This window comes from Convolutriloba macropyga, chromosome 14 (genome assembly GCF_964194025.1).
Source record: "Convolutriloba macropyga chromosome 14, txConMacr16.3, whole genome shotgun sequence".
NCBI classification, from domain to species: domain Eukaryota; kingdom Metazoa; phylum Xenacoelomorpha; order Acoela; family Convolutidae; genus Convolutriloba; species Convolutriloba macropyga.
In genome coordinates this window covers 41,443,879-41,464,548 of record NC_134481.1, presented here as the reverse complement: position 1 = coordinate 41,464,548, position 20,670 = coordinate 41,443,879, and the positions used below count along the sequence as shown (strand labels likewise).

General features: G+C 32.7%; 1 protein-coding gene across 4 annotated transcripts in view; it reads left to right on the top strand.

The window, feature by feature from the left end:
- The first annotated feature begins 689 nt into the window (after positions 1-689).
- LOC142353051 (uncharacterized) overlaps positions 690-20,670 on the top strand; it is a 36,459-nt gene continuing 16,478 nt past the window's right edge. Inside the window, exons 1-5 of one of the 4 annotated variants that reach the window (XM_075405246.1) lie at positions 690-881; positions 5,791-5,986; positions 6,825-7,034; positions 9,106-9,365; positions 15,602-15,813. In XM_075405246.1, coding sequence (XP_075261361.1) covers positions 5,908-5,986; positions 6,825-7,034; positions 9,106-9,365; positions 15,602-15,813 — 761 coding nt within the window. In that variant the 5' untranslated portion in view covers positions 690-881; positions 5,791-5,907. Of the gene's footprint in view, positions 907-4,828; positions 4,846-5,738; positions 5,987-6,824; positions 7,035-9,105; positions 9,366-15,601; positions 15,814-20,670 lie in introns of those variants that run through there. The other 3 variants (XM_075405244.1, XM_075405245.1, XM_075405247.1) reach the window with 3 other exon arrangements.

The window sequence follows — 20,670 nt, the reverse complement described above, 5'->3', positions numbered from 1 at the left end:
TCTTCAAAGATTATAGCAACCCCTTTATAACCCCTCATATAATGAGAAATACCGAAAAACTACAATTCAGCGCAATATAGCTGAAATCTTACCAAAAGATAGCAATATATTTACTGTATTTCTTAATAAAACTAACAGGTGATTAATATATCGACGAATAAAAACAAATCAACTTTATATCGGAATTTAACAAAAGTTGTCCAATAAAGATGCGGGCGTTTGGCTGTTTTTCTTCAAAATATTTTTTTTCATAGAAATTTACCGCAGTTTCATTTTTTTCGAACTGATTCCTCGACTCGGAAATATCCGGATACTAATGCATTATAAAACTGAATTTGGCGAAAAAAACCCTGCCAACAGGAAACAGGAGTCTGCCCATAATCTTTCTCGACCGCAGCGCATGCATATTTGTGGACAGGCTATTCGAATCAAACCGCATTGAATCCAGCAATTAAAACATATATCTATCTATTGCTTCTTCAACGTCAAAATCGATATAAAGAAATGACTGCAAACATTAAAATAACAAGACAATTCTGCGATCATAGCTACAAAAGAACCTTCTGCGTTAAGTTTATTTGCCGTGAGATAAGACCAACTTTGGAAACCCCGTTCTAATTTCACAATTCATTGCATTACAATAGCCACAATTATAATATCACAATTTTGCTTTACTTCATTTGAAATTGGTATTCGCATTATTGTTTTAATCAAGTTTATGATCAAGTTTGTATAATACAGACACTTTATCTTTTATTATTAATATCTAGACGCAGTCAAATGTCTTTTGTTATATATAAGTTTGACATTTAGAATCGGATTTCGTTGCTGTTCGTTTTGTTAGGTATTAGAATACACATTACGTCTATACGTTTTTGCTGGTAATTTATTTTACAGCCAGAAGGAGTTAGCTATGACGATATAAAATTTTTTTACTTCTATTGTTGTTTAATGTTTTTTAGCACGCATTTTTGATAGTTGGTTTTAAATACCATCAACAGAAGTATATAGTAATCATCGAAATTTTACGCCTTATATATTAAAATGTCTATCATATTTTTATCATTAAAATACTAGGAAAAAAATGAGGAAGCGCGGTAATGTGCGCAATGCTCCGCCCGCGTTCAAACGTTTTCCTGGCTTTTACAAAACGTTTTGACGCAATTGATCGTCCTTAACTTTCTAATTTTGGTTGTCACTCAGAACTTTGGTGAAGAAAATAGAAAAAAATATGACACAAATCAATATGATCCCAAAATCAAAAGAAAACGTTTTTTCTAACGTAAAAACTGGTAATTTGAAAATTTTTAAAACAATAAATTCAAGTTCAAGTAAGCAGTGTTTTGAACAGTCAATTTTGACACAGGACTTCTATCAAAAAACATCGGCTGACTCACCGCAGTCATTACATCTCAAAAGCTTTTTATGAGTATTGGCTATTCGATCGAACTGAAGTTTATTGTCATCAAATCTGATTCAGCTGCCAATCAAATTTTCACATAAGTTTTGCTGATGTGTTTGTTTGCTCACAAAGAAATAGGGAATTTTCGGTTGATAGTAAACGTTCTGTTGGTGCCAATGAAAAAATTGAATTTTATTTTTGTGGCACAAATTTTATAGTAGAGCTCGTTTTTGTGTATAAATTCAGGTAAAAAGTTCATTTTATGCTCTTTATGTAGTGTTCTTGAAAAAGGATATTAGTTATGTTTGAATCTTTATTTGTAACAAGGCGGCTCGGTAATGTGCGATCGCACATAAGGTTCCGACCCCGCTCATCCACAATTTTGGCATAATTATCTACCAGATGAGGAAAAGATAGAAAAACACAAAAAATTCAAGTATTTTTCACAAAAAAAACTGGTCTATGAACGAAAAGATAGCCTCCAAAGCAAATACCTCAGTGGAGTAAAAAATGATGCATTAGAATGATGAGATAGGCCGATATTAAGAAAGCGAGCGAAGACGAACGGCAAAAACAAACAACAACAATAAACAAAAATTACATCAAAAAATTTATGTCCGTTTTAAAAAACAAAACTTAATAACAAAGGCAAACTGAAACAAAAACAAAATAACTTGTAATTCAACAGAAAAAAAAGGTTATTCAACAGTTCATAATAAAGCTTGGTAACAATTAGACAAAAAAGAACAGAAACTTTAAAGTTAGAAAATTCGCTGAATTTTTTAAAAAAACAATTAATTTCAATGTAATGAAAACCATTAGGAATCAACTAAAATATCCCATAGGTTTACAATTACCAATTTTTTTATAGAAGGGAATTAAGAACTCTTTGTATTCAATTTTCTGTGCAGTTACAAAAAGAACAACAAATAGACAACAAACTAAAAATCAATTAAAACTTGCCAGAAAACGATTTGGAAGCCGTAAAGCCGTACTTTGGCCCCCAAAATATGTTCGATTGCACTTTCTTCGAACACCGATATTGTATTATGTGGCCGCTCATTAATGAAAATAAGCAACAGTTAGACAAAAAAGAAAAAAATTCAAAATTATGTAATACTTGTTTTCTATCGAAAAAAATTTATTTTCAAAGACATGAAAGCCATTAATTACAAAATCAATAAGTGGAATAGTTTCGTCTTTTGTTCCAAAGGAAGCCCTTGAGACCTGCAATTATCCAGAATATGTCTTACGTCTGCAAAAAGAACGTCAAATATGACAAAAATAAAAAATTCATATAATTTTTTTGTGAAAAACCCGTGTGGAAGCCAGTAAAGTCATAACGAATTCTTTGAAAACATTAGATTTTGTGACACCAATCCCTTTTGACACCTTCCCTTGACAAAAATAATGTCATCTTTAACCTTTAATTAACGAGACCAGGTAACAAACAGACAATAAAAGGAACAAAATTACGAAGTTGAAAATTTTTTTTCCTTTTGGAAAACAATTGTTTTCAAAGTCATGAAAGCCATTATCTATCTTCTAATATCAGAACATGGGCTCATCTACTCTTCCACGAAAAGCCAATCAAACCGGGTCCTTGTACAGGAAATTAAACACGACTAAAGGACAAAGTAAAAACGACATTTAAAGACAAAATTAAAAAATTCAATGTAACTATCGAGAAAGTATTGTCGAAGCGGTAAAGAACCACAATCTATATCTTTAAGGATTTAAATATCATCAATTATGCGTTCTTTTGAACGCGAAAAATGTGATATATGAACTGACAATAACGTGATAATTTGACAAAATTAGAAAACATGAAAATTGGGCAAATACCTAAAAATTAGAAAAATTTTGTGAAATCTAGTAGTATCAAAGCCAGAACATCATAACTTAACGCGTAAAACAGCAATAAATACTAAGTTTGAATTCAGCGGAAAGAAGGAGCACTCGTTGATTGCTGACACTAAGCTACAAGTTGACCAAAGTAAGAGAAAAATGGAGGCAAAATTCAATAAGCCATATTTTATTTAAAAATCAAATATTTTAAATGTCAAAACGACCATAAGCTTTCAAGCAATCAACTAGATAAATTAATTGCAAGCTAATTAGGAAATCAATAGGACCTATCACTAGTGAGCTTTTATTTGAAATGTTCTGTTTTTTAATTAATATAAAAAAGATCGAATTTTTTTTAATAAAAAACCGACTGATGACAATCCGAATTATTTTTGGATTGTAACGATCCAAGATTGGTACGGAACTACTCTTGCTAATGTTGATGGTTCACTAGGAATATTTAATATTTGGAATGTCATTGATATAGATTTTTTGTTTGTCAAAAAATCAAAAATAAATGCTGCGTTTTTGATAATCAACGAATAAAGTTAGCAAAAAACAGCAAAGTTTTATTTACAGAGCACTCTCAACAGAAGTTGAAGTGGAATTAGCCCTCTTTTCAGTCTACAAAGATTATGTTAGTGCTGTTTGGGTGTGCACTTCCTGCAAATTTAATCAGAGTGGACTAAAGAAACTTATTTCGTGCTGTTTTTTATGAAAAAGTCTGAATTTTGTGAAATTTTTAGCCAGAATTTGTGACAAAAAAATTCAATGAAAATAGCCGAAAATGCATTTTGACTTGAAACAAAAAATCAACAACATTTTCATGAAAAGTTTTATTAAATTTTATTAAAATTGACAAAATTTTAATCAAAAATTCCGAAAAAAAGTGAATGAAATCAACGGAATTCACTCTATTTTCTCGAAAGTTTAAACCTCGATATCTCCCTGTCGAAAACGAAAATCAAAACAATCTTTTTAATTTCATTTTCTACGCAGGACAACCTTTCTAATGATACCAGTCTCAACTCTGTGCGATGAATATATCGATCGGCCAAAATTGACTGAACAAAAAAAACCCAGTTGAGTATATAGTTCCTCCCCCCTCAAGAGGGGTCGGAACAATAAAGTGTTTTGGTCTCGGAGTATCCGTTGCTGGATATCAATGAAAAATTGAGGGCTAAGTAGGGGTTAACGGATAAAAAGTGCAGTAGATAAAAATCAAAATGTGTATTCTCCAATGTTCTGCACCAAACACAGACTGAGAAGACTCCATCTTCTTTTAAATAGCGCATGCCTACTTTACTCTAGTCAGTCTATTAAATAGATTCACTATGTGTATGTTATTGACTCGGTGTTGAATAGACTTACCACCATAACAGTTGAAGTTTACGTTCAGTGTTTTTTGTGTTGGTTAGTGAGATAGATTTATGTAAGTATACTTCGCACGCAGAAATAAGTAGCCCTAGCTCTAAACCCTTAAGGCTGTAAAAGGAAACTACCTTGGGTCTGCCTTAGTAATTATGTATTCTGGGTTTGTATATTTTCTGTTCAGAATTTGGTTTTTACCGAAAGACTACCCACGACCTATTTTGGTTTGTACTCTAGATTTTATTCTTTTCTCATTCGCTTTTTTGGTCCTCTTTTATATAAATTTCCAGCGACTACAGTCTGAGAACTAGTTTTTTACGAGTCATATAAGCTATTGAAATTGAAAATCCATATAGTAAAAAATGTCGTTCTAAAGCAATAAATCAATCAAGTGTTTGTATCATTTAATGGTCTAAATGGGACTAAATATTAATGGTATATAGTACGAAATTCATCTATGCTGATCTATAATTCGGAGTTGGAATTTTTTTATCAAAAGTTTTGTCAAAACGAGTTTGTTGAAATGAATTTGTTCCGGCTGAACGATGAATTTTTTTTGGAATCCATCCGGAGTATCCGCAGGAAAAATTTTTCTCGAAAATTTCTTGGAATGATTTTTCAATTTTTGTTAGCAAAGCTGCAATTTTATAACAATACGAATGCGTTTGGTCTCGGTCCTTAATTAAAGGTGAATAATTAAGAAATTGAGATACCTACAATAATTAAAAAAGCGATTTTGATTTTTAAAAAACGTTAAATGATAAACTGTTAACTCTACTGAACTCGTCAAGGTGTATACTAACTATTACAGATGCTCACAGCAGAAACTCGCTGTTTTGTCAAAATTTTTAAATAAAATTATTTGACATCGACTAAATACGAAAACTATTACGGGCGATAAATTAAATTTACAATTAACATAGTAACCATGACAATGTGTTTCAAAACAGCAGATCAGCCGTTTAATGAACCAATTCTCATCAGTCCTTTTTTTCCACACATGAAAAGTTTATTTCTATTCTCCCCACTTTGGTCAGGTAAGAATAAAAAAAAACTAGTGATTGGGTACGAAAATACGAAAGTTGGGTAAGGGCACAAAAGTTGTGGCTAATTCCAGGAATTGGCTAATTCCTGTCTTGTCAATCTCATTCTGCCTTAACTTTGAGCAGAGTATAGCTCATTACTGTGATTACCTTGATTACCTTTTACCCTAATTTATTGACATTCTGACCCCGAAAGGTTTGGTTCGATATTGCTTATATAGTTTATAAGAAGAGTTGAAATAAATGCCCAAGTACCAAATATTCGTGGACAACGAGGGTGGAAATGAGGCGGAAGATTCCACCAGTTTTATCAGCAACAAAGGCATCCACCCAAATCGTTCCTCTTCTTTTTCGTCAAAAACAAAACAGTTTTTTTCTCAATTTTTGGAATTTGTAGAAATGACTTAACAGTATAAAATTTCCTTGGGAGGCGAGCTTGATTATAGTTTGCTTTGATTTTCGTATCTCTAAGAAACCGCATCCAGTAAATGATTGCGTTTATTTTTTTTACTTCGCTAGATTTCACTTTCCAGTTTAAAGCTTCTTATTTTGAGATGGTTATTAATAATATGGTGTCTAGAGCCTAAAAATTTTTGAAGTTGCGGACAAAACTTTTATTTACATTCCATGTATAAGAAAAGATGTTAAACGCCCTGAAAAATTGAACGAAAAAACATCAATAGACAAAATTGATGGAGTTAAAAAAATAGCGCTTAGATAGATCTCTTCTGAAGTCAAAGGTACCGTTCTCAAGTTCACGAAATCGCAAGTTTTATAACTTTCACACTGTTTTCTCAATTTTTTGATACTTTTACCAATTGGCAACATAATCGCTGTCAAAAAGAAACTTGAGTGAACAACTTAACACTGGACAATTCGTTATAATTGTACGAACTAAAATGAAATTGAAATATTGATGTGATATCAATTATAGCTGCCTGAAGTCACTGAGAAGTTCTGGCGATTATCGATCATTGAGTAGCGGTTTGGATTGCTCAGCCAGAATTTCAAAGTGACATGCACAGGTAACCCTGCTGAAAACAGGAAATGGTTAAGCAACAATTTGAGTTAAACAGATTTAAAAAGACTGAAAGTACTAAGAAACGTGAAAACAGAAAAAAAACAGAGATGGAACGCTTTCATTCCAACTGTGGATGTAGAATTCGAAAGCGGATTCGGCGGTGGAAGCGGCGGAAATGTGGACGACATTAGTAATCTTTGGGACCAGGCAGTGCAGGATGTGTCGGGTGGATCGGGGCAAGGAACGACAACTGGGAATAGTCCCTACAGTAGCCAGGGTTCGTCTTCGAGAGAGGGGATTAGTCAAAGTGGAAACACGCAACACAGTAGCAGCTCTGGAAGTGAATTGCGTACGTTATCGCAAAAAAAACATTTTTGCTTTCAGTTTCTCTCGAACGAAATTTGGAGCAATTATTGTTGTCGCTTTGTGTATTATTATGTTTGCTTTTTTTAAGTATGTTTAATTACTCTTAAGTAAGTTTGTATTTATTATAGCTGCGCAGCTCTAAGCTGAGCAAAAGTATTTAGCGGTACTCCTGGTTTTCATCACTTGAAAAGTATAGTAATAATACTAAACCGTATGCTTCAAATGCTAAAAAAACCTGTACAATACAAATTTGTTTTCTACAGGTTTTCTTAGCATTCAAAGCATTTCTGCAATTGAAGCATTTAAAGCATTTTGTAAGTTTTTGAAACATTTCTGTTAATGAGTTCAGCTGCTTTCTTTTCAATAATCGCCTCATGTTGTTGAACGTTGGGCAGTAAAATTTAGAGTACATTCTTGCTTTCTGATTTCTCCTTTTTTGTTCTCTCCTTTTTTGTTCCATCATTTTTTGTCGGCGCCTGATATTGTTTTCATCTTTTCTGCTTTTCCTCTTTGTTGGCTCCTGTTTTTGCTCTCTTCTTTTTTCATTTCGTTCTGACTGTTTTTTCAATTGCTTATTACAATTCAAAAAATTTGAATTGTATTGGGGCGCTGTTTTTTTAACATTAGTTCACACATTGTCATGATTTTTGAAGTCAAAATAGAATTGTGATTTTGGTCACGCCGAAACAGGATGTGTGGTGGAGGAGGAAACGGTGTTTGAACAAATATTCGCTTTCTAGCTATTGGTTTTTCACTTAATAACATGCGTCTATTTCACTTTGATTTTTACTGTTTTTTTATCTGACTTTTGTCCCAATGGTTGTCCCAATCAATTCATATTTCATTCTAGGCCTATTTTCCTGTTTGAGCCAAATTTCTATTTCTCGCTAGTGGTTTTTTGTTCAAATCCGGCATTTTGTCATTGATTTTCAGTTTTTTTAAAACTTTTATGATTTGTTTTTTTTTGGAAATGATTTTCCCAACTCACTCATGGTCCGTTCTATTTTTGTTTAGTATAAATCTTTAGTATAAATAACAACAAATCTTTGAATTGTACGTCAGGACTTGTCCTGCTATGTTTTGTAATAGTTTTCTATTCGTTTTCGGTATTAATCATGATACGTTTCCTACGCAATCATTTTGCTTAACCTTTTATAATTTCTCTATTCTCTTGAAAGGTTTTCAACTTCGAAATTATGAGTTCTGCCTAATTTAAATTGTGTTCTCATTTCCAATTTTCAGCCACAGTACTTTTTTGCAAAATTAGAAGGGACATTTTAATTTCGTGTGCAACAAAATTGTAAGCTCGCGCTTACAAAAAAAAACCCTTATGGAGTTTAGATCTAAAAAATAAAAAATTTCAGCTAAAACTGTAAATTGATCATAGATTCTTATTAAAGTTAATAACGATTACACATTGTTGATATAGATTTTTTGACTAGAATCAAAACCGGTTTTAACCTGGTTACAAATTCTTTTATGCAGAGATTGTTTGTTTGAAACTGAACCTCAAATGTAACAATTTCTTTTTATACATTATTTCATCTCTGCATAACAGCAGGAAAGAGGAAAGAGGGCACCTATTTTGTTGGGTTCTACCTGTTGTGTTCAAAGAAAAAATCTGTCCTTTTTGACGTTATTATTTTGTTTTTGCAAAAAATTTTCTTTTTCGTCAATTCATATTTTGTCCTAAATCGTTGTTTTGTTCTTCTTTCTATGACATGCTTGCCTTCATCGTTATTGTAAATTTTAGTCAACTAATTTGCACGTTAAAAACAGATAAATTTTTGTAAGTTCCCGTAAGAAATTAATTTATTTTTGGAGAATATTTAAATAAGTTTTGGATCCTGATTACCCCCCCCCCCCCCCCAGTACGTTGAGCACTCCTCGGTCACAGAGCACGTGTCACTACGTAGTAAATAAAAACCATTATGTAAAAATATGGAACATGAGCTTTGGTGGTGCAAGTAATATGAACACACTAAGATGGGGGGGAAGGGAAAGGATCCTAATTTTTGGTTGCATGATGAATTTTTCAAAACAAGTTATTGCAGGTTTTGGTAGCTTGACCTCTCAGCCAAACACCTCTAAGAAACCACAGCGGACTAGCTTCACCGGAGGTGGAAGCGGTGGAAATGGCGGAAGCGGATGGGAGGATTCGAAAGTGGTGACTTTTGTTGTGAATAGCAGAGCGTACATATTTGTGAACGAGAATCAATACATGTTTGCAATTTGGTGTATGATCTTAATTCAAATATGTCTGCTTGTGTTCATGTGTCAGCATCTCTCGTTCATCAACGCTGTCCAGTCGAAAGTAAGTGTAATCCGGTTTTTAAGCACAGAAAAATAGTATAAATGCGAAAAGTGAAAAAACTAAGGCAAAATCAAACAATTGTAAATTGATTATAAGATAAAATTGTCCGTTGATTTTTTCCGACCTCTGAATTAAGTTGTGACTTTCTTAAATTTCATTTCTGGGGTTGATTATCAATCAATGTTAAACTATCTTATCTACAAAATAAAGAGAGCGTTTCCTATTGTTTTGGCCTCTATTAATTTTGTACGGTTTTGCCTGACATTGACGCATTGACTGAAAACTAGAATCAGTCATTAAATCTTTGGTGATAACTTTTTAAGCTATATGTGATTGTTTTTGTGGCAAACAAAAATTCGTTTAGAATGTTATAAGAAAAGCTTTTGTGGGAAAAAATCCACTGTCTTCAATTTGAAATGTAATGAAAAAATTACAAAATATATTTGTGTTATTGATTACATCCCTTCAATCCTGTCAAGAAAAAAATGCAATTTTAGGCGTCAAAAAATTGAACATTGCCATCAATATTGATATGTGGAAGCGATTTTAGAAAGCTGTAATGAAGTAAAAATTCTCAGCTCGTTTTCTGGTAATTGCGAATTTTCTGGTAATAGTTTTCTGGTTTTTGAGAAAAACAGACATTTGAAATTTGATAGCCAGCATTTGAGTTTTTCTTCCTTGCATGGCAAATCAAAGATTTGGTCCAGCTTGAAAAACGAAACCAAAGACAAACATTCATGGCTTGTTTTGCATTGATTTTGTTTTCTTTTGCCGACAAGCATGTGATTTAATCGAAATTTTTGTGCTTTTGGAAAAATAATGAGATTTTCATGACAAAATTGTTCTCATTCTAAATTAATTTTTTCAATACTCGAGCTAGCATTTTAGAAATTTTGTTGCCTCATGATTATTGTGTAGTCCAATCACTTTGACCGCGTAGACAATCATCGGTAACTCAATTGGGGACATTTAGTGACTCTAAGTCAATTTTTTTACGTCCTTGTGTTTATTTTTTGTTAGCAGCATTAAAAAAGTAACTTTCTTTCACTCAATTGCGGCAAAGGGTAATATAGTACTGGATTTTTCCAAGAACTGATCAAAAAATAATTTTTGTTCCGACCCACTTTAGTGGGGGAGGAACTATATACTCAAATGGTTTTTTTTTGGTCGGTTAATTTTGGCCGATCGATATAATCATCGTAGAGAGTTGTGAGTGGTATCAATAAAAAGGTCATCCAGCGTAGAATATGGAATTAAACAGATTTTTTCAATTTTCGCTTTTTAAAAGGAGTTATCGAGTTTTATAGTTTTGTGAATATTTGACGTAATTCATCTGTTTTTATTCATATTTTCGGTATTTTTGACCTAATTTTCGTCAATTTTGCTAAAATTTGTTCAAATTTTTTGCTAGTCTTATTGATTTTATCTCTAAAGATAGATGAGGTTTGCTGAATTCTTTGATCTGAGTTTTTCGGCTAGAATTTTGGAAAAAAATTTCAAAGTTCGTTTTCTTCGGGATCAAATTTGCTTTTTTAGCAAACTTATCTTAAATTTGCTGGAAGTAGATAGCTTGAAACAGCGGCAATATTCTTTTTAAGCTGACAAACGAAATAGTTCTACACCCACTGGCTTTGAGAGTCTTCTGGAATTATTATTTCGCCAGTTTTTTGCAAATTAAAACTCTATAACTATAGAAAATGCATTTTTATTTTTGACAAACTGAAAAATTTTGTTCAAAAATTGATTATTTCGAAACCATTTGAAAAAATGAGTATTTTTTTAGGCGCGTAGTAAAATCTGGGATGATCTTGATCTCACCATTGATGCTCACGAGAATAAATCTTTTAGATTTTAATGGTGCGCGACTTTTTTTCAAAATATTTCGGCTATATAAAAATTTTTTATGTAAACTTCTTTTACTTACAAGAAATTCAAATCAGGGCTCAATGATTGACAGATACCATTCACAAACAAGGAGGCTCAACAATATTATAGCACAGTTTGAGAATAAGCTCATGGTTTTTGTGGCTCTGACCAATTGATTTCGTAAAAAATTTATGGTATTCTTGAATTTTACTTTCATTTGTTATCTTTTCTACAGTTATTTGACTTATTGTCCCCAGTCGAAGATCCAAATCATTTCTGAGGTCGTTTAAATCAATCTAGACAATTCTTTCAGTTGTTATCTAATGTCTGTTTTGACCTTAAATATAGTTGTTTTAAGAAAATATCGGTTAATTTTTGAACTTTGCCACTATTTTTTATCTTATTTCTCTCAACTTAGCGCGCAGTCTCAGTAAAAACAAGCAGAAACGGATTTCTTGTAGGTTATAAATTAATGTTCCTAACGGTCCTATGTTCAACTAATGGTCTCTTTCTCTTTATACTACGCGTTTTCTTTAATTGTTTTTATTTTTGAGCTTAATTGTCGATTTTATGAGTTCATTTTGTTTCCTTGTTAAATTATCATATTGCTGACGAGACCAATTGAAGGAAAGCATAGAAGGAAAAACGCACAGCGTTGGAAAAAAGCGTATCTGGATATGTTAATCGTTTTAGTTATATAGTTTATGCTTTTTGGGCTGAGACACAGTTATCTCGCAAAATTTAAATGGAATTTTTTTTGTTTTTGCGTATTATTGTCATTTTTTATTGTACGCCCTATAACTTGACAACAATAGATCTCAATTGATTCCTCAGGACATACAACTCAACTTAGTTAAAGATTTCTGTTTATAGCTGTTTGTTTTAATGACTTTAAAATTGAAATAAGAAATTTTTTTTAAATGCATCCCTTTGCCTTCATTTACGTAACCATGTAACTCGATCTCGATAATTAGCAGTCTCAAATTACTTTTGTTGATTCATACAATTTTTTGCGCTTGTTTATACGTTGTGATCTATTGCTTCGACCATTATTTTCACAAAAAATTTTCGAGGTTTCTATACTGTTAAATTTTTGAGTTTCTCTTTTCGTCATCACCTCGTAGTTGTACTTTTATAAATAAGGCTTGCTGTTGTTAAAATCAAAAAAAAGACATTTTACAGTTCTTGCAGGCGTCATTTATAATTATAGTGCCTTCAAAAGTGTGATGTCGTAAAATAGTTTGAAGTATTGGCTTCTTTATATATTTGTTGTTATTTTGTGGGGTTGTGACTTAGTCTCATTATTAACAGGCCCAATTGGCTTCCTGAGGTATTGCAACTTAATTCATTGCTGTTTGTTTCATTGCTGAAAATCATTGCTGAAATTTTAAGTCTGTTATGACTTTGTTTTCAAAAAAAAATATTTCGGTTTTTGAGCTTCGTCATTTTTTCAAATAATTTTTTGGTCAATTTGTAGCTAAGTCTCTGTAAACATGGGTCACAACCCGTTTTCAGTGAGCTAAAATTTGATCTCGTTAACAATTTTAGCTTCAAAAGTTTGTTCCTTGGCTTTGTTACTACAGTTACTAAGAGATTTAACAAAATAATTGAGATTTTTTATACTTGTACTGTTTATAGGATTTTTGTTTTTTTTTTAATTTTTAACAATGATCGTAGGTTCCATTGGCTTTGAAATTTTGCGCAATTGAACGTTTGATGATGAAATGTCTCAGTTGCTCCCTCTAGAGTACATTTTTAGCTTTTCAGTTAATATCTAATGACATTAATAACGGTAAAATTAATTGTTTTCAAAAACGGAAACGTATTTTTGAATTTCGCACCTCTTTGCTCTTCTTTGTCGACTTGTTAACCAGTTGCAGTGAGGACAGGTCTCAATTTTTTTATTTTGAAGTATATGTTAAATCGTTTTGTTTCGGTTTTATCTAATGCGAGTTTGATTTTATGATTTTATTTATTATAGCCATCGAGTTTTGGTCCTAATTAGTGTTCGTTGTTTGATATTTACTATTGTCCTTTCTAGTAGTGCCATTTTCAACGACGTTCATCGGCCCTCTAGGGTGGCATTATTGTATTCGGTTCTACTTTTTCCCCCCTATTCCTTTAAACCCCTATCTTTTAACCTCGATTTATTCACCCCTCTATCATTTATCCCCTCTATCATTTCGCCCCTCTATCATTTCATCCCGCCAATTAGCAGTCGACATTAAAGCATGTTTTGACATAATTAAGTGTATAAACTAATCCCACGTTCGGTTCTGATAGTTTCATATCAGATACCACGGGCCGCTGAGGCATGGCCATGGCCCGCGAGGCATGGCCAAATGATTACATTGCTAATTTAATAATCCTTATTTTATAGAAAGATTAAAATCGGGGTAAAATGATAGAGGGGTGAAATGATAGAGTGGTTAAGTGATACAGGGGTGAATAAATTGGGGTTAAATGATAGGGGATTAATTAAATAGGGGTGAAAAAGTGTACACGATTGTATTCCATTCGTTGTTTATTGAACGATGTGTGTTTTTGAAGTTTTTCTAAACCTTCATCATTTGGTAGCCAATTAACTCAGAAACGTGGATGAGCGGGGTCGGAACCTTATGTGCGTACGCACATTACCGAGTCTCCTTGTTATAACTAATTTCAAAAACATTTATAACTAAGCATGTACCACTGGGCAAGTTTCTATTTTTTAATACTCAGATATAGACAATATAATTGTGTAATATCAGCAATGAGACGTTGCCAGCCTTGACACTGTCTGCTCTGGTGGCTTCAATCAGCCGTTTTTAAAATGCAGATTTCATTTCCAAAACTGAAGGCTTGTTCATTTTCATGTTCTCACGCTGGTAAGTGTAGATTTTTCTTGAGTAGTTTTACCTGAACTTGTCTCTGTTTCCCAAAATAGCTGTTGAATTTGTGTCACTTGGTAATAAATTGAACAAAACACCTTTTTTCAATTAATTTTGCATAAACTGGGCTTGCATAACTAAACACGGATTAGGGAAATGAATTTGAATTTAGCAATTTCTGTTGTCATGGCTCTCGAAAATTTATTCTCTGATTTGGATCCTTTCTGATTAAAATGGAAATTTAGTAGGTCAGTTGTTGTAGGAAGTTCAAATTTTTCTGGAGATCACAAGCGGTCTAATTGTAGCAGTTGTTACAGTTGTTCATTTTTTTTTGCGTTTACACGGGTAATGATGATGCTTGCATGACTAACGAGAAATGCAATTATCAAATGACTTATTATTGAGGCCATAAATCATATATAGCTTATTCTGGCCTAGAGTGATATATGAGCTAGTCTGATTGCATGACAAAATACCCAATGCCATTATACCCAATTTATTGATCTTTTCCTTCAATAATTGGATTACAAATTAGCACTTGGTTTTACAAGCATGTTTTCTCACAATTACGTTGATAGTTTAATCCCATGTTTGATTGTGATAGTTTCATATCAAGTCCCACGGGTCGATGAGGCATGGCCATGGCCCGCGAGGCATGGCCGAAGGCACTAATTAAATTTTATGCTAAATAATTGTTCTCGTAGTTTCAACGCTAGAATAAAATATTGGGTATATTTTGGGTATTTTGTCACATTCGGTATTTGACATTGGGTTTTTTGTCCTGTCACCACCTTGTTTGATTGATAAGAGTCGATTAAAGGAGATATAATTTCCTAGAGTCAATTTATTCACAAATTGTTGTTTCTCGGAATCAATTAGGCCATTATGTGGTTTTAAAAATATGTACATTCCTTATTGCGGTTAGCAGGAATCAAAGACGATGACTTTATATAGCTGTCAATAATCATTTATAACCAAATAAGGATGACAGCAAAAAATATGTTATCATGTAGCATGATATAAAAAATTTAAAAAATGTTATCATTTAGCATAATATAAAAAATCAAAAAATATGTTATCATGTAGCATGATATAAAAAATAAAAAAATGTTATCATTTAGCATAATATAAAAAATCAAAAAATATGTTATCATTTAGCACGTTTTAAAAAATCAGTGTGATTACACATTGATTATATTTTTGTTTTCAATATAAAATTTAAATTCTTAGTACTTGATGAAAAAAAAATCATAGCAACCTTCACATTTTGTTTAATTTGAACAACCAGTTAAATTTGAGCTGCAACTCTGGGTATCATAGATTTGAATTCATTTCTTGGGTTTTAAAAAAATCGTCTTAACGGCTACATAAGAGTTTAAAGATCTTTCTTTAAAAGACTCTTCGTTCTCTCCGTTGATTGTTGATGAGACATCAGAGAACGAAACCTCAAAGATTTTCCCAGCTAGTATTATATAAGAAATGGTCTACAACTTTTTTCAGTTCTTCCCAGACGGGACTTTCAAGTCCCCCGACAGTGTGGATGTGAAACGGAATCTGGACCTGGAGGAGAATGTTAAAGTGAGCAGAGAGACATTCTTCAGCGTGTTAGACATGTGTCATACGTTCATGTGTTTCGAAAAAGCGAACTCTGATTTCTCTTCCGAGTGTTTGTGCTTCAGTGAGGTGCAAAGACAGTGGGATATGGCTAAAGGGTCAGTTAACTTTTGCAATTCAATAACAATTTTTGGATCTATTCTGTTCCCCCCCCCCCCGTGTTTTTTATGACCCCAGTTACAATTTATTTGTTGTTATATTGCAAATTACTATGTAAGAAAATGGCACGTGCGCCTGGGGGTCATAAAAGATTTATGCCCACTAAGCCGGGGGGGGGGGCAGAATAGATCCCAACTTTTTTTTTCCAATTTGTACGTTTTTAGTTTTTTTTCGAATTGACAAGTTAATTACTTTCTTAACCATTCTGTTAAAGTTACAAGTCAGATATAATACATCCATTCTATTTCTCCTGTACAATATTTTAAATCGAAATTTAAGTTTCCGTATTCTGCTAAACATACAAAATAACTCTGAAGTTGAAAATGTTTTTTTTTCGAATGGTTAAATTTTAAGTTGATGGAGATGCTCTTTTAACATTCTTTAAATTTTGGTTAGAGATATTGCTTTCCGTATTTCACGAGGCAGTTTATTCCGCGAGGATTTTTAAATCTGATGCTCGAGTTTATATCTGTTCGATTTAAAGCTGAGCATCAAGTTGGCGGTTCGAAATTTCTTCAGACTCTTTCGATCAAATTTATCATTTCCACTTGCAATGATTTCATAGTCAAATCATACGGCCCAGTTTTAGATGTAAATCTCGTGAATAATATATTTGAGCTAAGGGGGAAATTCGCAACCGTAAGACGGGGCGGTTGAGGTCGAATTTACAACAAAAAGAAAGATAACTTCATGTTGTAAAAAGTATACAAATTATATATTTTCTTCCTAAAAAACAAAAATAAATAACTTATGAAATGACCCAGCTTACTGTTCAACGGATTTATTCACTCCCAATAATAAAAAACTGCTTTTTTGTCCTAAAAGATTTATTTGCCCCAGTCGAAAAATAATGGATATTTTATAAATATTTATAAGTTTTTTGAAAATAATGGATCATTTATAAAGATTTATAAATTGGTAGATAATAATGCAAAATTTATAAACATTTATAAATTTTTCATCGAACGATTTTCAGTGTTTTCTACAAGTTTTCTTTAACTCACGCAAAGGCCCTTTGCATTTAACTTGTAATTGAAGCCATTCAGAAAAATTTACATTTTTGAAAAAAATGGATAACTTACAAATATTTAAAAATTTGGCCAACTTTCGGCTATTTTTCGCAAACCATGGTTTCTCGGTTAACAAATATTTTGTGGCAACTTGCTCAGCTGGTAAGTTTTGTCGTTATGAATAGACGTCTGGCCTCCTTGAATTTTATTCACAGAAAACATACCTTTATTCGACAAAATGGTATATTTTGGCCGTCAATTTAGCGAGGAATTGGTGTTGCGGCAAAAGCCATTTTCTTGAAATTTTATTGTTAATTGCAGTTACATGCAACCTCAAAACGAAAGTAAAGAGCGTGTTGGGACCAGAAAAACAGTAATACCTTGTTACGCACTGACTTTTAAAATATGGTTCTCATGGTGTTATTGAGATCTATATTTGAGATAAATGGAGTGAATTATTGTCATTTTCCAAGCACTTATTTTGGTGTTTCACAGTGCGGTTTTTATCGGATATATTTTAATTAAATTTAGCTGGTAACAGCCATTTACTGAGCGGTTCGGATGTGCGATATATCCACTAGTTGCCTTGGGTTTTTAGAGCTTTGTTTAGTCTCAGTTTCTCAGTTTAACTCTAATGAAGTCAGTTCAAACTTAGAGTTTTAGAAAGAATTTCCAGTTCAATCTCTAATTATTATATTAGAAGAATAAAGGCAAAGTTTCAATGTTAGAATAAGTAGTTTTGCTGAGTTTTTAGCAACTGGTCACTAGGTAGGCTTTCCGGTGCTCGTGGGTTCCGCAGGGCTGTACCTTTAGCTGTACTGGTTCTTCGCAAATATTTACTGATCTGTAATTTGGGCAATTTCCGGCTTTTGTACGTCTCTTGATGTTTGTTAAGTACATATACAAGTTCCGTATTAGCACCTACTTTATCAGAATAATTACTTCACCAAGTACATAATCTCTCATGAAGTTATTTACTGATTATGCGAATTCAACGTCAGGAAACTCAAAAAAGTAAATATTGAGGCTTTTAGGCACTTGATATTTTTATCAATTAACTGTCAATCTGCGGTTGTTTTTAATAAACATAAACAAATTAGGGGTTACAGGCCTAAATGGAAATACTAGCTATATATGGCCTTGAGAACTATCTGTATATGAACTAAATTATGGAACTTAATTCTGGATATTCGAAGGAAAAACATCACGTAACTATGAGGCACGAAATAGGGCGTGACACTACCGGACTTTATGAAAACTTTCCAAGAAAATTTTGAGAAGGAAGTGGGTTTTACAATTTTTCTATAAAACATATAATCTGCACGAATATAAGGACATACACATGTTTTTGTTGGAGCCACCCAATTTATGTTTTCTTAGAAAACTGTTTTAAACGAAAGCATTAAAGGTAATGACAATTAAAGAGTTTGAAAGAAATAAAAATTAATTAAGACAAATTGAGATAAAGATTAATATGAACAAAGTTAAGATAACAATAAAGGCTTTGGAGGAACATTTGAAATGTTTAAATGCGCTAATTCAGAATAAAGAGTGAGAACATGAGATAAAGTTAAAGTTGAGAGAACGCGTGAAGATTAGCACTGAAAATAATCATGTTTATTTCACTGAATAAAGGCTCTAAACGTTGAATAAGGTAACACATAAGTACTGGCTTAATGAGTGGGTTGAAGCACTGGTTTGATTACATAAAGCACTGAGGAGGAGAACTTAATGATTGAAGGGATACTTAATCGGTTAAAAGTTTAATACTTGTCGAACTATTTAAGACTTTCAAGAATTTAAAGCATACTCTTATCTTGGAGTTGAGCTTGGTTGTCCAGTTCGTCATCTGTGTTGAATCGGTCGAGTTTTTTAGTGACATTTTTGAAGTGGCAAGCATTGAGTTTCGTCGATGTTGTCGTTTAAGGGTTCCCATGTCTTCTGGAGAGAAAACTGTTGGCAGTTTCATGAGTTGTTTCGTAAGGTTGGCAACTACGTCTGCTTTCAAATGTTTTGATACTGAAACTACTGGATTAGGCGGTACTTTTGTTCCATTAAGCTTCATGAAGTTTGGCACTATTCGTCGTACAAAAGCTACTATGTGAAACTAAGTTTCCAATAAAGACAATGATTGTTAACGAGAGAGAATGCTTGATGGGTACGTAGGATTCAAGTTTATCAATTAGTGCTGGCTTAAATGACTTTCATTTCGGTGGTAATGGGCAATCTTCTCGTCTATCCACACTGTGAACACAACAACAGAAAGGCCCACACTACGCAGACAAACCTTTATTTGTTATATGTCAGCCGTTGCTGTCAACTCCACTTGGAAATAACGGACAGGAAAACATGCATAAACGACTGTGCACCCAGTACAAACACACACATACACATGCACACACACTTAGCCACACACATACACACACGCACACACACACACACACACACACACACATATATATATATATATATATATATATATACTTTTTATATTTTATATATATATATACACACACATATATATATATATATATATATATATATATATATATATATATAATCGGAACACAATCGCAGACAAAAATCAAAATGGAATCCGCTAAAACAATCCAATTGCAAGGGAACCAGTGCGAGATTTCAGTTTTTCATGCAGAAACTAAACAAGGTCAGGAGTTAGTGAAAAAAAGATTTTGATGGTTAAAATAAAAACACTTTTACTTATTACTTTTTACTTAAACAAAGTCACTTATTTTTGAAAAACAATTAGAAATTAACAAGCTGAACAAAGAACTTGTTTGTGAAAACAGGAAGTTGGATTATGAGAAGGAGATGAACCTTTTCCAGAAAAAAAACTGCTGAAGACACGTGCCAAATGCAATCATATTTCTTCGTTCGAAAGGCCAACAGAAAATTTTTTTTTCACCCTCATTTTGAGTTGTCTTCTCTTGAACCCTGCCTGGTCAAGTTTGTGAGATCTGATTATCCTTGATTGTTGAATTTGATCATAACTAAAAATGATTGAGTTGAGTTTGAACCATTTGTCTCTTGAAAAACTTCGTAAAAACTAAAGATGTGCGGAAAGTGTTAACAGAATAGAATGTTGACGAAATAATATTTATTCAAACTCAAAAAAATCATAAAAAATCATAATTAGTATAATTGTAAACTGGAAAAATTTTACCCGGATTGTGCACTCAACAGCGACCAGAAATGAACAATAGCATTTCAATTTTTAAGCACTGATGATGCGTTATATCTGAATTGCAATTTTCATTAAATGATGCTCATGATAGAAACATTATATATTATCAGTATAACTGTAGTCTGAACATGATGAGTTATAGACGGTTTTTACTCTTCACAGGATGAGTAGCATTTAACAGTAAGTCAAGTAGGATCAAATTGTGAGACTTTCGAAAAACTAACATGTTCAAATATAAAACTCAATAAATCGCATGTGCAGTTGCATCAATAAAACCCTTGTCGCGCTCGGATGTTAAGCTTGCAAGATCTTGCTAGAATCTTGCAAGATTATGAATGATCTAGCATAAATTTCTTGTAAGATCGTGCAAGATTAACATCGTCTCGCAAGCAAAATAAAAAACCAAAATTTGCAGGATTACTGCGAGTTTAACATCCAAATACCGTCCGAAAGTAGCCAAAAAAGCCCGAAATAATCTTAAATTGTTTTTAAAATTCGCTAAATAATAGCCCTTCAGGCTCTAGAAAAGCGCAATAGAGCTTAGACACTTATTTTATAGAGCCTAGAAACCTATCCTAAGCAAA